Source organism: Arachis duranensis, chromosome 7 (genome assembly GCF_000817695.3).
Source record: "Arachis duranensis cultivar V14167 chromosome 7, aradu.V14167.gnm2.J7QH, whole genome shotgun sequence".
Taxonomy (NCBI): domain Eukaryota; kingdom Viridiplantae; phylum Streptophyta; class Magnoliopsida; order Fabales; family Fabaceae; genus Arachis; species Arachis duranensis.
Genome location: NC_029778.3, coordinates 52,399,873 through 52,416,067, shown reverse-complemented (window position 1 = coordinate 52,416,067; position 16,195 = coordinate 52,399,873). Strand labels below are relative to the sequence as shown.

At 36.8% G+C, this 16,195-nt stretch overlaps 2 protein-coding genes across 2 annotated transcripts in view; one reads left to right on the top strand and one right to left on the bottom strand.

Moving 5' to 3' along the window:
* The window catches only part of LOC107458996 (SH3 domain-containing protein 2), a 4,695-nt gene extending 1,117 nt beyond the window's left edge, over positions 1-3,578 (bottom strand). The window contains exons 1-8 of the mRNA XM_016077219.3: positions 3,272-3,578; positions 2,385-2,507; positions 2,200-2,269; positions 1,942-2,093; positions 812-913; positions 502-702; positions 338-400; positions 99-251 (exon numbers count right to left, since the gene is read on the bottom strand). Of these exons, the coding sequence (XP_015932705.1) occupies positions 99-251; positions 338-400; positions 502-702; positions 812-913; positions 1,942-2,093; positions 2,200-2,269; positions 2,385-2,507; positions 3,272-3,331 (924 nt within the window). The 5' untranslated portion in view covers positions 3,332-3,578. The remainder of the gene's footprint in view (positions 1-98; positions 252-337; positions 401-501; positions 703-811; positions 914-1,941; positions 2,094-2,199; positions 2,270-2,384; positions 2,508-3,271) is intronic.
* An 11,742-nt stretch (positions 3,579-15,320) lies between these two features.
* On the top strand, positions 15,321-15,899 carry LOC107458954 (uncharacterized). The gene has a single exon (XM_016077169.1). The coding sequence runs from the start codon at positions 15,321-15,323 to the stop codon at positions 15,897-15,899; it is 579 nt and encodes a 192-aa protein (XP_015932655.1).
* The last annotated feature ends 296 nt before the right edge of the window (positions 15,900-16,195 follow it).

The window sequence follows — 16,195 nt, the reverse complement described above, 5'->3', positions numbered from 1 at the left end:
TCTTTTTCCCTCTTCTTCTCTCCTGGAAAAGAAAACACAAAACACCCAAAATAAGCAGTATATGTAATCTCCAACTCTCCAACATCAAACAGTCTAACCTCTCCTAAGAAGTAACCCATACTATCTGTCATGCCATTGTGTGTCTGAGAAGCATAGACACCATTCACTTCTTCATATGATGGGGGTGGTGCCATGCTGTTATCCACACTAGGTGTAGGAGGGGCTTCAATTCGTTGTCTTTCTGATATCATCTATCATTAAATATACATATAGCTCATATGTGACTTAAATATGGAGACCAAGAATGAAAAAATGACCAACAGATACAGATGCTTACCTCTCCCTCAAGTTGATCAAGTATTTGGAGTACTCTCTGATGATAGGCACGCTCTGCTTCAACCTTCACAATCCAAAATAAAGGAGCAAATGAGTTTTTATAACTTATTTCCAATATTTAACAAAGTTGAAGAACCGTAGCATCATATGGTTAAACCACAATACCATAGCTATAAGACGCTGGAGGGTTAACCTCTGTTGCTGCGCTTCAACAGCAGTCAATGCTGCAGCAGCTTCCTTACCCAATATGGTCATGTTTGACTTCAGGTCTTGCAGCTTTGTTTCCGCTGCTTCTAGTTTCATAGCACTTTCAGCATTTCCTGGTGTTTCTCTTACTCTTGCCTGGCGTTTGGAAACTTCAATAGCCTGTCTAGGTTAAAACAACAGTATAATAGCAAAGTCTATAGTAGAAAGTGAAATCATTAATTAACAGTTTACTTGTTGGCATAATACAAAATAAGCTGGTCAGAGATACCTGTGCTTCAGCTTCCTGACGCATTCTGTCATAACGTTGAGCAAGATGCCGAGCATCCTCCAACGGAGCTCCCATCACCATTGCTCTTAGGGGCTCTGCAACCTAGGCATTAAGTAGACTTGAATGTTCACTACAATTATTAGCCAAATAATGAAGATGGCAACACACTGGACAAATCAACATCTGTGAAGACCTAAACATTCAGGTTTGTTAAAACTGTTAAGTTAGAGGAATCAAAACATCAATTATGTGATCACAGATTTGAACTTAAGTCTCTGTATTAGAAGTGGCTGTGTGAAACAGAACAGAATAGAAGAGTGGGTCAAAGATAATCTCACTCTAATGCTGATATTGTTGTAGGAATTAGCAGTGAAAATACAAGAACGAAGAAAGGAAATTGATAAGGGCTGAGCGCCCTCCTCAACTCTCCTAGCCTATGCCTTAATTCTCACCCAAAAATTCCCCTTTCTCTCACTCTACCCCAACTGATATATTCCTCACTCCTCTTCCCCCCAATTCAGTTGGGATCTCTCATCTGATTCTATCCCACACCATTCCCACTAACTGTGCCAGGTGGCATGTTTGTTACATGAATAACCCCATTCCTACTTTTCTCATTTGTCCCCATTCTGCCCTCCATTCTCTTCCTTCTACTATAATGCATAGGCAGAGGAGGAATTTTATTTTTCTTAGGAATAGAAGCTTATATTCTCACTTCTTTTGTACTTGGGTATGTAACAGTGATGAACTCACATAATGCCAAAGTTTTGGTTGATATCTTGAGTCAGCTTCCTTTCCCCCTTCCAGAATAATACATAGAAACAAACCAGGTACATTGTATAGCAGATGCTAGAAGGAATGTAGGAATACCATTAATTTTCATGTGTTCAACCACAATAGGCTTTGGAGCATTCATGAAGACATAACTGCTAAAATCCTCTTTTCAACAAATAAGAAAAGAAAGGAAGCATCCATCCAAGTATGGTGTTTTAGACAAGTATCATTGAGGTTGGATTAAAGAAAGGGCAGCAAGATCAAAGGGGAAAACAAGGTGCACCCATCCAAGCAATTCATTATTAGAGGTTAGTGGCTCTATTCATGGTGCTTTGATCTGGAGGAGAGGATGGTACCTGTGTAGTCAGAGCTTTCAGTAAGTTCCCACGCTCCTTCTCCATTTGTGCATGGGCATGTGAGTAACTTAGTGCAGCCCTCGACAACGTATTACCACTAGTGCAATTATTTTCCGATCCATATTTCCTGCTATCTTCTGACAACTTTGCTCCTGTTAAATAACATGCAATAAGATGATAACTACTCTAAGTTGTGTAAACTAACTGTAATAAATAAAATTAGAAAAAAAAAAAGTTTCACCAATCAAAATTACTTACCAATTTCAACCTGCTTGGATCCAGTAACAATATAACCTTCTACACCACGGACAATATCTCTTTGATAATGCTGAAAAATAAAAAAATAAAATATAAAATAACGAGCCATTATTAGCTGAAAAGAGACTTATAAGTTAGGATGAAAGATAAACAAAAAGAAGACAAGAACAGAAGAACCAAGTAACCTTTCCTGCACGTGTTGATATGTAAAGCTTCTCAAGTTTCTGATGTTGTTGAAGCTCTACTTCGTCAGTAACCATATTATCTGAACCTCCATATCCCCCACCTCCAAATTGTTTCAGCACAGCCTAAAAGGTAGTAATTGTGATCAGCGCCTTAATAGAGAGAGGAAACAAGCAAAAGTACGAAAGAATTGAGATGCGAACAGAAGGAAAAAAGAAGTGTAAGAAATGAATTGCGTCCTAAAAAAATTTCATTAGATAGGAGAGAGAATAAATAGCTATACAGAAGGATAATTTCTACTCCAAAGGAATTCTCCTTTAAGTTAATGAAGAAATTTAAATTCTAACATATTTCACATTAGGCACACATCTAGAAAGGAAAACTCATTTAGCAGAAAACAAGCTATACAACAGTTTCAAAACCCATATGCAAGCTAACGTAGCAGCTCAAATTTGATATTTAAACCTCTCCTCAAAGATTTTGCGAAATTAAACATTAAAACGTTTTCTTTGTTCATTTCCGCCGTGAAGTGCAAAGCTCGGTTAGTTAGATCCAACACTAATACAATACAATAATACTACCCGGTAAAATTACTCACACGCACAAAATTATACTTATAACTACTGTAATGTAAAATAAAGTAAACTACAGCCGCGTTCTGAAAAAGGAATTATAAACACACAAGGTGAAGATTACATCAGAAAAGAGCAACGAGGAAAGAAAAATCGAAAATCACGAGGGAGAAAAACGAAGGTAAAACGATTTGAATGTAACTGGGACGAATATGAAAGAAATCATAGAGATCTATCGATGTATGTTGAGGGCAGAAAGATCCAACGCGAATAAAATAGTTTTCATGTAATTATGCGAAATAAAGAGAAGAAGGAACCTGCTGTTGGCGAGCGACTTGTTCTCGAAGCTTGGAGGCTTGTTTTCTGATAGCTTCCATTCACGAGCAAACGGAGTGATCTCTGCCTCTAAACACGGAGACTCGGAGAGTATCTATTTCAAATTGAAATGCACTGCAGTAGCTGTTGATGAACACACAAGCAGAGAGGGCAGAAGCTTTCAAACTTTTTTTTTCTTTGCTGACAGAAGCTGCTTTCAAACTTGAGTTGGAAAGTTACGACTTACGACATCGCTACATTCATGTTTGCCCATTTATTTTGGGCCTTTTCCTCCTCCATTCCTGTGCACACTTGTTCGCCGGTCTCACTCTCTCACATTTTGCATAAAAACCAAGGTTTTAAAAACCGGATCGGATTAGTCGGTTTAACCAGATTAATTAAGAACTGGTCTTTTGGTCAATCCGTTTTAAAATTGTTCTGTAAAAGAAAAAGTAAAAAATCGGCTGAACTGATCATTAACCAATAAATTGAACTAATCCGATTTTTTTAACATTCGATTCACTCTACCAAAGCCAAAACTAAGATTTTGAAAATCGGACTGATTATCAAATCGCTCAAATTACTGATTTGTTGGTTTACTAGTCCAATCATAGTTCAATCGAAAAAATCGTTTTAAAATAAAATAATAAATAATTTATAAATAAACATCCTAAAATATAATTATAGTTTAATATATCTTCCAAATTTAAAACACTACATGAAATGTCATCAAACAAAGTCATATGATCTTATCAAAATACAAACTCAAAATGATAATATATGTATGTACTTTATTATTTTCTTAACTGAACATGCTAATTAAGATGTAAAGCAAAAGCCAAACTACCTGTATTGCTCTAATAATGGTGCCAACACAAGGTTTGGAGTGAGACTCAGATGCCACAATGGTGAAAAATAATTCATAGAAGTAGAAAATAGGTTCAATATAAGATACATGATTAGATACAATTATTGGAGCAATTTTTCTTGGAGCAAGTTGTCTCCTTTATTTTATCCATTGATACATGCAATAAATCGAAGGAGACAACAAACACAAAGAAAGCCATCACTTCAACACCAAATTAAACGTAAGGCCAAAATGGACAAATCCTACTAATAAATTACCATCTCCTTTAAACTAAAAGTCAACACAGCATAAGCAGGTTTCCAGTAGTGATTTCACTGAAATTATGATCAAATTGGTTCAACAATTATTATGAGATCATCCACAATCATATGTACACTAGTTTAGTTTGAACACCTTAAGAACATTTTTTTTCACCTTAAATTTTAGAGGAAAACCATTTTCAAGAACTATGTCTTAAATTTTTGTATTACGGGTTATTATTTCAAACACAAACTAACTTAATCAAGCAAATACTAAAAAACATGGCAGAAGTTAATCATATTGATAATTCTCTCACTTAAGAGATACATATAGCCAAAAATGCTCATGATACAATAGCAATACATATTTAAAAGGCAATTGCTTTATTAGCAATTATTTCTTGATTAATACTACTATCATATATAACTGAAATTAATAAATCATCCACAAAGTTAAAAATAGCAACAACACAGCCAAAAATTAAATAATCATCCATAAGAGTATAAGACCATAACTGAAATCAATAAGGTAACACCACAGTGAAAAACAACAGCTCTCAAACAACAAACCCAATCAAAAACACTATTACCAACATCACAACAGACTGAACAGAGAAAGAAATTAAGAACAATCAACAACAAAAATTAAAAACAGCAACAAATAATCACCTTAAACTCTAAAATTAATAAATCTATTAATAAAAATTCAAAAACAGCATACTCAGAAATTAAAAACAATAGCAACTGCATAACAAATTTATTTTTCTAGTTTGGTCTAACCGGCCGATTCTCGATCGGTTCAACAGTTTTTGAACGGTTTTTAAGTCGGCGGTTTTAGACATTGGACCGAACCATTTTCATCGCCAGTTTTCGGTTTGACTGGCCAATCCGGTCTGATTTTCAAAATCATGATCAAAATGGCGCCTTTTTTTCAAAAAAAAATAAAAATAAAACAAAACAAAACCGAGCAGAACACCCCACCCCACCCCTTTTCTTTTTCTCTCACCTAGTAGAAAACCATAATCCTCTCTTCTCTTCGAAGAATAGCCACCACCCACCACCCACCACCCACCATCCCACTTCAGAGCTCAAACTCATCTCCAAACCCTTCTCTCCCTTCTCTCTTTGTCGTCCTCTTTGTCGCTGCTTCGCTACTCCTTAATGTGGGCTTCTCCGTTCCTCGCTATGGGTCGTCCTTGCTTCTTTGCTCCTCGTCGTAGGTCGTCACTGTTTTTTCCCTCCTTGTCGTGCGTTGTTTCTAGTTCTCCCCTCCTCATCGTGCACCATTTTGCTTCTCTACTCTGCACCGTGTCTCACAGTCACTGATGTTCTGTTGTTTGTCGTATCTCAACCTCCCTCATTTTTACAGTTTATCTCCATGGCCAAAATTTTCAAATTTTCAACCCTCTCAAGTCTCAAGTATCAATCTCTAACTCTCTCTGACTCCATCCCTCTAAAATTGGAAATTTGTTCTGAATATGCATATGATATATTATTGATGATTCTGCTGAGTTAAAAGATAACAAAACAATAATCGCATCGCACTCAAAACATCGAAGATATAAAACATTGGTATACAAAAAAGAAAGATACACACACACACACACACACACACACACACACACAAGATTCGAAATAAGATACATAGCAAGTACTAGTCGCGACCTACGAAGATAATACCAGCTAGAAAGTATAATACAATCCCAAAATAAACAAAATACAACTCGTTTCTCCATAAATCAACCTCTAAGAGGGATATACAAATATGTATTCAAAAGTGGAGAATGTAAATAAACAAAGTACAAAATACAATCCTAAAAGACAATTTTCGTTTTTCACAAGAGATCGTACACACTCAGCAAGGTACATCACGTATTGTATTTGAAAATTCAACAAAATTTTACAACGGGTGAGAACCCGAAGGTTCCAATAGGGTAATAATTCCAAATAGAAAATATGTAAAAAGATATGAACCTGCTAGGCAATCCTAAACCCCAATCAACACAAGTTTCAAGCCTATAGTCTTTTCTAATCCAAACAAGGAAAATCAGACTAAATCTCAATGGAATGGGGATATCAGATTCTCAACTTTTATCAATACTATTCATTAGTCCTCTCAATATCACAATGTTTGAAATTCGGTAGTTTCGTGTTCACTAATTTGTTTAGTAGTAGTAACAAGCACAAGTAGAGAGATTCAAGCACAAACAAAGGCCATTACAACAATTATAGCAATTAGCAATTAAACAGGAATAATCATATAAGCAAACCCAAATAAAATATACACACGCAAATAATGTCACATAGATGCAAATGATGCATGCCTGTTCTACTGGCCATGAGTTCACGTGTCGGTTATTATGCCAAACCTTACACAAAATCCGGTTGACACCCCTAGATCAATATCTCGGTGCGCATCCCAGGAGGAATAACATAAATCATGGTACCATTATCTCAATAGAGAGTGCCATCTCACTTTCTCCTGGTGGTATAAACGTGCCAAATAATGGAGAGTGTCATCTCACATCAACGGAGTGTGCCATTTCACCTTTCATCCGAGAGAACATGTGTGTTACGTATTGTAGTCCCCACATCACACCACAACCACGAATCAAGCAGGATGAGACTGACGTTCTTGCCCGGTGTAGGTGCCAAAGCAATATCGAATCAGTATGCAAGCAAGATAATACCCAGACCTTGCCAATCCAATCATTTATGCCACAGTCAATTAATATCAGTGTCTTTTAGTAATTTCATAAGTGATTTAACTCATTAACCCCAATTCGTTATCCATTTCATCAATTTGAATTCATTAACCCCCAATCATTTATCGATTTGCCAATTTCACTAACATGTGAGTGGGATAGAACCTCTGTCCACACCGCAGGCAGGATAAAACCACCATTCCCACAACAATTTTATCCGGTTTACCAAGTGGTTATCCGGGAATTAATCAGTTCATCTCATTATATCAGTCTCTAGTGTAGTCAAAGCTTAATTATCGGTTATTCAACTCCATACGGAGGTTAGAGGGGTTTATAAACAGACTTGAGAGGCTAAACATACAAAATAGAGTTTTCAAAAAAAATCAGCACAGTCGTGCGTACGCACGATTTCAATTCGGGTTAGGGCATCATGCGTACACATGACCTATGCGTACGCACACTTTCAATTCTATTTCCATTTCATGTGTACGCACGCCTTGTGCATCGCGCAAGGTTGTTTCCATTTGTTTCTGTTTTAGAATTCATGTGTACGCATTACCCATGCGTATGCGAAAGTTCAATTTTATGCATACGCACGATAGGTGCACACAAATTCAGTTCTGCTAAAAACTCTGCAACTCTTTATAATTTAATTTTTTATCCCTAAATTCAAACATTAATAATTTTTGCTATATTTATCAATTTCCGTCCGTTCTTGGACTATTTTAAAGATCTTTTTACTAGCTTCAATTTAAGATAGATTTCATTAATTTTTGCGCTCCAAGTGCCAAGTTATGACCCATCGAAGTTGGTCAAAATTTTATTTTTACCAAAATTATCTAATTGTCAATTTTTACCAATTCTCATTCCAATTCAATTTCAAACCATTCCAAAACTATTTCTAAGCATCTCAACATTCATTTATCAAGTTCTATTCATTCAACAAACCAATCAAACAAGTTCTAATACAATCAATCTAACTTTCCAAGTTTCCATTAACAAACCAATAGCAACAATATAATTACTCAACCAAATCATATCATTCCATAATCAATCTCAACATGGCAATTTTCCAACTTACCATAACTTACCGAATAGGGAATACCTTACCTTATCACAACCTCTAGCCCAATTTCACACCGATCAATATAATAACCACCATACCACAACATTCATATCCAATTTCAATCTTGCCATCATATATTACTCACCATACACCTAATTCACATAATCATGATAAATCATAATTCATCATCAACATACATTATTCAACGCCATCCTAGGACAATTAACCTAGATTTTCATATAGTGTTACAAATGTCTATCGAAATTAAGACCCGTACCTTCGTCGACGGCAGTCTCAACCTCAGGAAATCTTTTCACTGGCAAAACCAACTCCGACCTGTCTAAGCTCCACCAAATTTCTCACCAAAGTGATCCTTGAATTCTACCCACACTAAATTTGTACCAAGCTAATCCATTCTGCATTAACACACGCCAACCCAATCCTGTTCAATCTAATCACATTCAATTTTTACAATATTCACACTAGGTTCATAACTCAAATTTGGAAAAAACAAAGGAAAAAAAGTTTCTTTACTTTATTTCTCATAGCCATAGGTCAAAATCCTGCTAGAACTCAAGATTGATCCTCCTCTAAACAATAAAACTATGACAATCTCAACACCACATACCCAAAACAAGAAATTGAAGGAATCTCAAAAATGGTTCAAGGTTCTTGGGTGTGCTTACCTCAAAAATGGTATAGAATTGAAGAGGAAGACGAGGGCAACGCGTGATCGCAAACGGGTCTTTGATTGAAACTACAGTTTGGAAGTTATGTGAACTTGAAGTTAATATGTGAATAGTGCTAGGACATCCTCTCTTTCTCTTCTCTCTATTTTGTGGCTCTCTTAATGAAAGGAAGGGAATGTGTGAATTTGCTAAGGGTGAAGGGGTTTATGTGATTGGGCTTGGCCCCAAGTGTAGCCTAACTCTATTTCTTAGTCCTTTGGTTCAACTTTGGGACAAAATCTTTAAAAAAAGTGTTTTAATTCTTTGACAAAAAAGTATTTTAATTCATATTCTCAATATTTTTATTTTTCCTGATTATAAATTTTAAATCCTTAACCCTTTTTGCTCATAATTAATTTATTATTTATTATTTATTATTTAACTGGGTTTTCTATTTGAGATATTAATTGTCTGAATTTATATTTGAATTTAATCCGTTGATGTTGAATTAATTCTGGTGAGATTGAGTTATAAATTCAATTATTTAATTTATTAATTCTGTTGAGATTGATTTTTAAATCTAATCTATTTTACTTGTTGTTTTGGAGAATTGTTGTTTTGTCGTTATTGATTTAAAATAGAAACATGACCACAATTCTATATTGGATTTACTATATGGCTTCATATGATTTCGTTGATTAATGCTTATGATTCTTAAGTTGGATGCATGTTTTGGATTAGTGACTTGATTGACTTGTAGAAATTCATATATGGGAGTTGATCTTTTAATAATTTTATTTTATATTTAATTAAACTGGTTCAACTACGATTCAATTCCAGTTAGACCATTGAACCATTAAACTAGTTACTTGACCGGTTCAATAACTGGTCGATTCTCACAACCTTGATAAAAACACCACCACTATATCAAAGATAATTTTTTTAGTCTCGGTTTGTATATCTTGATCTAAATAAATTATATTTTAAGATAAAATTCGTTCAAAATTTTTTTAATAAATATATTAAAAATTTTATTAAATCTATGGAAGAATTAATATATCTAACAAAAATAATTTTAAAAAGAATAATACTTGATAATTAATTTTTTCAGCCAATATTAACTAATTTTTTAAAAATATTTTATTTATCATAAATTCTAAATCCTAGATAAAAAATTTTTAATTTTATATTCTAAATTATAAATCTTAAATCCTAAAATTGGCTAGTATTAACTAACTAAAAATTAGTTTTCTACACTTTTTTCTCTAAAAAATATTTAGAGCAACACCAATGGAGGTTTTTTTAGAGTTTTAAGCTGATGTATACATATGAAAATAGTCCAAAATTTTAACTTGCATAGAAGATTATTGATGAAATGAGATTGGTCTCACTTTAGAGAGACCATTTCACTTTGGTGAAAAACTAATTAAATTTTCTGTATAAAATTTAAAATAAATTGAAATCAAACATGAGAGTGACACATCTCACATTTAGTCTCAAATCACTATTTATGATATGTACTCATAAATACTGTTTATACCCTGACTCACAATTAAAGCCAGGTCCAAAATGAATAAACCCAGTTTATAAAAAAATGAATAAGGTTTGGAAGATCCTCTCCAAGCCATCTGATTTACGTAGAACATAGATCCTTTGGTCCACATACCCAACCCGACTTGAGTAACGAGAAAGGGCTCCCAACTGCACTAACGTGCATGCCTATAATCTCGTCCACTATTTGAAATATGGGATAACAACTCCTCCTTAAATAGTATAAAATAACTACCCATCACTATAGGTGGAGAAGTTACAGAGTGATAGTCAAGCTCTCACCCCAACTGTATAAATACTCCATCACACACAGGTATTTCTTAATCCTAATTCATATAAATCTGCCTAAAACTCTTGCTAACTTAAGTATCAGAGTCCCTTGTAAGTACCACCCTCATCTTTGATGACTTGCATCATTTACCTCTTTCTCTCATCTAAAAGGACCAGAGAATTGGTGGATTCTCATTCATTTGATGCATTTACAAGAACTATATGATGAATTTATGGGACAATGCTTTGAAATGAGTTCTTGCTTTGATTTCAGGTGAAAAGTGCAACAAAAGAGGAAGAAAGCAAGAAAGAGGAGCTGGGCATGCCACTTGAAACAAATGCCACTATCCTTGACTGGGCGTGGCACGCTAGCTATTGGGCGTGGCACGCCAGATACATCTCCAGAAAGGAAAATTGAAGGATTATTATGGGCGTGGAAGGCCAGTTATACTTCCTAGAGAGAGCCCGTGAAGAATTTCAATGGACGTGGTACGCCAGCTATTGGGCGTGGCACGCCAGTTATAGTTTTCAGAAAAGAACCCATGAAGAACTACAATGGGCGTGGCACGCCAAGGTCAGGCGTGGCACGCCAGTTATCTTTTCCAAAAAATGGATGGCTAAGCTTCACTATGGGTGTGGCACGCCAACTATATTTTTCAGAGAAGAATCCTAAGCTTCACTACGGGCGTGGCACGCCAGGCTTGTGAACCAGGAAGAAGTAAGTGGTGATTTACAATGGGTGTGGCATGCCACTGCTGGATGTGGCACGCCAACTATATTTTCCAGAAAGGGGTCTTTGAAGAATTACAAGGGGCATGACACGCCAATTCTATCCTCCATACTGGGCGTGGCACGCCAGTTCAAGTGGCCAGAGAAGGAGATTGTCATTTTCATAAGGGCGTGGCATGCCAGTTCAACTGAGCAGAGGAGAAGGGAAGAAGCAGCACCAAAGGGCATGCCACTTGGTACTTTGGGCGTGGCACGCCAAGTTTGTGAATTCAAACCATTATTATGGGCGTGCCACTTGAGTCCTTGGCGTGGCACGCCAGTTCATCCAACCAGAAGGGAAGATTGAAGACTCATCGAGAGTGTGCAACTTGAGACTTTGGGCGTGGCACGCCACCTTGCTCGAACCATGGGCGTGCCACTTGATGTGTGGGGCGTGGCACACCAGTTTACTGGACCAGAGAGGAATGTGTGTGCACCAACAAAGGGCGTGGCACACCAGACTTGGGCGTGGCATGCCAGTTCAACTTTTCAGGGAAGAGGAATGAGGAGTTTTCTGAGGGCGTGGCACGCCAAGTCTGGGCGTGTCACACTAATTCAATTCACCAGAGAAGAATAAGGAAGACCTTACTATGGGACGTGCCACTTGAGTTCTGGGCGTGGCACGCCAAGCTAGCTTCACTATGAGGCGTGCCACTTGAGTTTGAGGCGTGGCACGCTAAGCCAATTTGCATCATGGGCATGCGACTTGGGAGCTAGGCGTGGCACGCCAAGCCAAGCTAATGAGCTGGGCGTGGCACGCCACTCACATGCCTCTAATGAATGATTTTTCTCTTTAGTTTTCTATTGTAATTTTTCATTTCTAGAATAGGAGTAGTATAAATACCCCTTGAAGAGTACTGAAAGGGGATTTGGAACTTTTACTTCACTTACTTCATCTTCTTCTATCTCTTGTACTTCTCTTTAAGCTATGAGTAGCTAAACTCCCTCTCATTGGGGGAGGGAGCTCTGTTGTACTTGATAGATTGAATGATAGTGAATTTATTCTTTTCTTTATCTCTCTTTGATTTGCTAGAAGGAATTTTGTTCTTCATGGTTAGTGTTCAATCATTTTAGAAAAGAGATTGAATGCAATTTGGGTTTCATAGGAACCTTGAAAAAGGAAACATGAAACCATGCTTGAAATTCCTTCTCGCATTGAGTAGATCTGGATTTTAGGATTGGATATGGTGACATGAAATCTACCCAATTACTTGGATCTATGAGGATGTGTGGTAAAATCAGATACCAAGCTTATCTCTCTTCATGAGCAATTAGACCAAGAAATTGGTTAATTATCAAGATTTGAGAGATTGAATCACCAAGGAATTGGGGTTCAATCAATCATGATTGCCAAGAGGTCAATGAGTTACATGATTGAAGATGAGATAATCTGAATTTGATCCAAAGAGCGCAACATCTCCTAATCCTAATAATGAATCTTCCCCATTCTTATCTTCTCTATTCTTTACAGCTTTGTTTACTTTCTGTTCATTAACCCATTCGCTATTTACAATTCAGTCATTTACCTTTCTGCAATTTACCTTTATGCTCTTTACATTTCTACATTTTATTGCTTCCTTTTATCTTCAAGTCATTTACAATTATGTTATTTAGATTTCTGCAATCAACACTTATCCTGAATTAGCTTAACTAAATCACCCATTAGCTAAAATTGTTCAATCAATCAATCCCTGTGGGATTCGACCTCACTCATTGTGAGTTTTTACTTGGTATATTTGCCAAGAGGGGTTTATTGTAGAGATGCAGTAAATTTCCAGTCATCAAGTTTATGGCGTCATTGTTGGGGATTGATTCTGAATTGACAATGATTAAGTTGATGGGTACTTAGATTAAGCATTTTCTTTACTTTGTTAATCATTTTAATTCAAGTTCCTTATTTTCTTTATTTTTTCTAGCCCCTAAATTCTTACTTGTTCATTGTATATATTATCATTCTAACAAAGGCACACTAACTGTTTGATGCTTTGCATCAACCAATCTTGACTTACCCACTCTTCTACTAAGAGGGTGTTCATCTTTGTTTTAGCTTGTGTTTGTGTTGTGTGTGACAGGAAGGAGAGGAGCTCTAACCCCCTACAATTCTGAACCTAAGAGGACATTTCTAAGGTTGAAAAGAACGGCAGTGGCCAGAGGAAAAAGGGTAGTTAGTGAAGAAGAAGAAGAGAACCCAACCCCAAACATGGAGGGTGAAGCATACAATCATCAAGATGAAGTAGTACGCAACCATTCTCCCCCACAAGAAAGAAGAGTACTAAGCTCTTTTATCAATCCCAACCCTGGAAACTGTGGGTGCAGCTGAAACCCACCATACATGCCAACAACTTTGAGCTCAAACCATAGCTAATCACCCTTGTTTAGAACAACTGCTCATTTGGAGAAAATACTCAAGAAGATCCAAATCAACATCTAACCACCTTTCTTAGAATCTGTGACACAGTGAAGGCTAATGGCGTTTACCCTGACACTTATAGACTGCTTTTGTTCCCCTTTTTTCTTAGGGACAAAGCATCTAAGTGGCTAGAATCCTTTCCAAATGAGAGTTTGATAACTTGGGAAGAGGTGGTGAATAAGTTCTCAGCAAAATTTTACCTTCCCCAAAGAGTTATCAAGTTGAGGACTGAGTTACAAACATTCAGACAACAAGATAGAGAGACTCTCTATTAAGCTTGGGAAAGATATAAAGAGCTAACAAGAAAATACCATCTGGACATGTTTAATGAGTGGGTATAGTTGCATATTTTCTATGAAGGATTATCTCAAGAGGCAAAGAAGGCCTTAGATCACTCTTCAGGAGGTTCCCTAAACACCAAGAAGACAATTGAAGATGCCATATACATCATAGAAACTGTGGCCAACAATAAGTACTTATATGCATCTGATAGGAACCCAAGGAGGGGAGTGATAGAGCTTAACCAGATGGATGCTCTGCTGGCTCAAAACAAGGTTATCATAGCTCAACTTGCAACCCTCACTAAGCAAATAGAGAAGAATCAAGTCTCAGCAATTAACACTCAAGCACCCATACAAGAAGGAGCTAGTCCGAAAGCTGAATATGATTGGGAGTAGGCCAACTATGTGAACAACCTACCCAAACAACCATATGATCCCAATGCCAAAACCTACAATCCAAGTTGAAAGAACCACCCAAATTTTGGGTGGAAAAACCAATAAAACTATACCCAAGACCACAAACCATACCATTCCAACCAATACAACAACCCCAGTCATCAATCAAACAATCATAGATCCTACCACAACTCACATAATGCCCCTTCCACTCTAATCAACAATCACACAGCAGCCATTCTCAAAATATATCATCTTCAACTTCACAACCATGTGATGACAGTGACAAATTTGCAAGATTAGAAGCCATGATTGCAAGGATGGCAGCGGATGTTGCTGAAGTGAAACAAGCACAAACTGACAAAAAGCTAGAAGCATACCAAGAAGAGGTTAGATCCAATATAAAAAACCAAGGAGCAGTAATCACAAAATTGGAAGCACAATTTGGATACCTATCCAAGCAAATGCCCATGTCTACAAATGCGTTTCCCAGTGACACCATGACCAATTCAAGGGGGGAATGTAAAGCCATCATATTAAGAAGTGAGAAAGTGGAGAAGGAGGCATCTTCAAGCCACAAATCACAAGAAGAAGAGGCTGACAAGGACTCAAAAATCAAAGAGGAAGAAGAGATACATACTCCAACTCCACCAAAGGAAGTCTTAAAGTCCTATGTACCAAAAGCACCCTACCCACAAAGGCTAAGAAAAGATGAGAAGGACAGCCAGTTTTCTAGGTTCTTGGAGATCTTTAAAAGGCTTCAAATTAACATCCTGTTTGTTGAAGCACTAGAACAAATTCCACTCTATGCCAAGTTTCTAAAGAACTCATGACCAAGAAGAGAAACTGGGGAGAAAAGAAAACTATAGTGTTCACAGAGGAATGTAGTGCCATTATACAAAAGAAGCTCCCCCAAAAGATGAAGGATCCTGGGAGCTTTCAAATCCCATGCATCATAGGAGACATTAGCATTGAGAAGGCATTGTGTGATCTGGGAGCTAGCATCAACCTTGTGTCCTTGGCCATGATGAAGAGAATGAGAATTGAAGAAGTCAAGCCAACAAGAATGGCACTTCAACTAGCAGATAGAACATTCAAGTTCCCCCATGGAGTAGTGGAAGACTTGTTGGTTAAGGTGGGAGAGTTCATCTTTCCAGCAAATTTTGTAGTACTTGATATGGAAGAAGAGGCCAATGCATCAATCATACTAGGGAGGCTATTTTCGGCAACAGTTGGAGCTATAATTGATGTACAAAAGGGAGAATCGGTTCTTAGGCTTCATGAAGAAAAGATGGTATTCAATATTTTCACCGCTATGAGTTACCCCCAAAGAGTCCATTGGAGAGTGTATGATGGTGGATACTATGGAGACACTAGTCCAAGGAGTTCTGGAAGAAGACAAGCTTGAAGATGCAATGGAGCAAGAAGTATCATGTGGTGAATTACCACAAGAAAACATGGGCAGCTCAATTATACTAGACAAGGCAAACAAAGAGAAGGTAGAAGCACTAAAGCTGGAGTTGAAGACATGAATGTCAAGATCAATTTCTCACAGCTTTGGGACCAGATCTGTACCACCTGATAATGTGTTCCTTTGTTGAACAAAAAAGAATATCAAAATAGAAAATATTAGATCTGAAATTCGATAAAAAATAAATTATTCTTTACTACTTTATCCTGTGCTCTACCTCAAACTTCAAATCT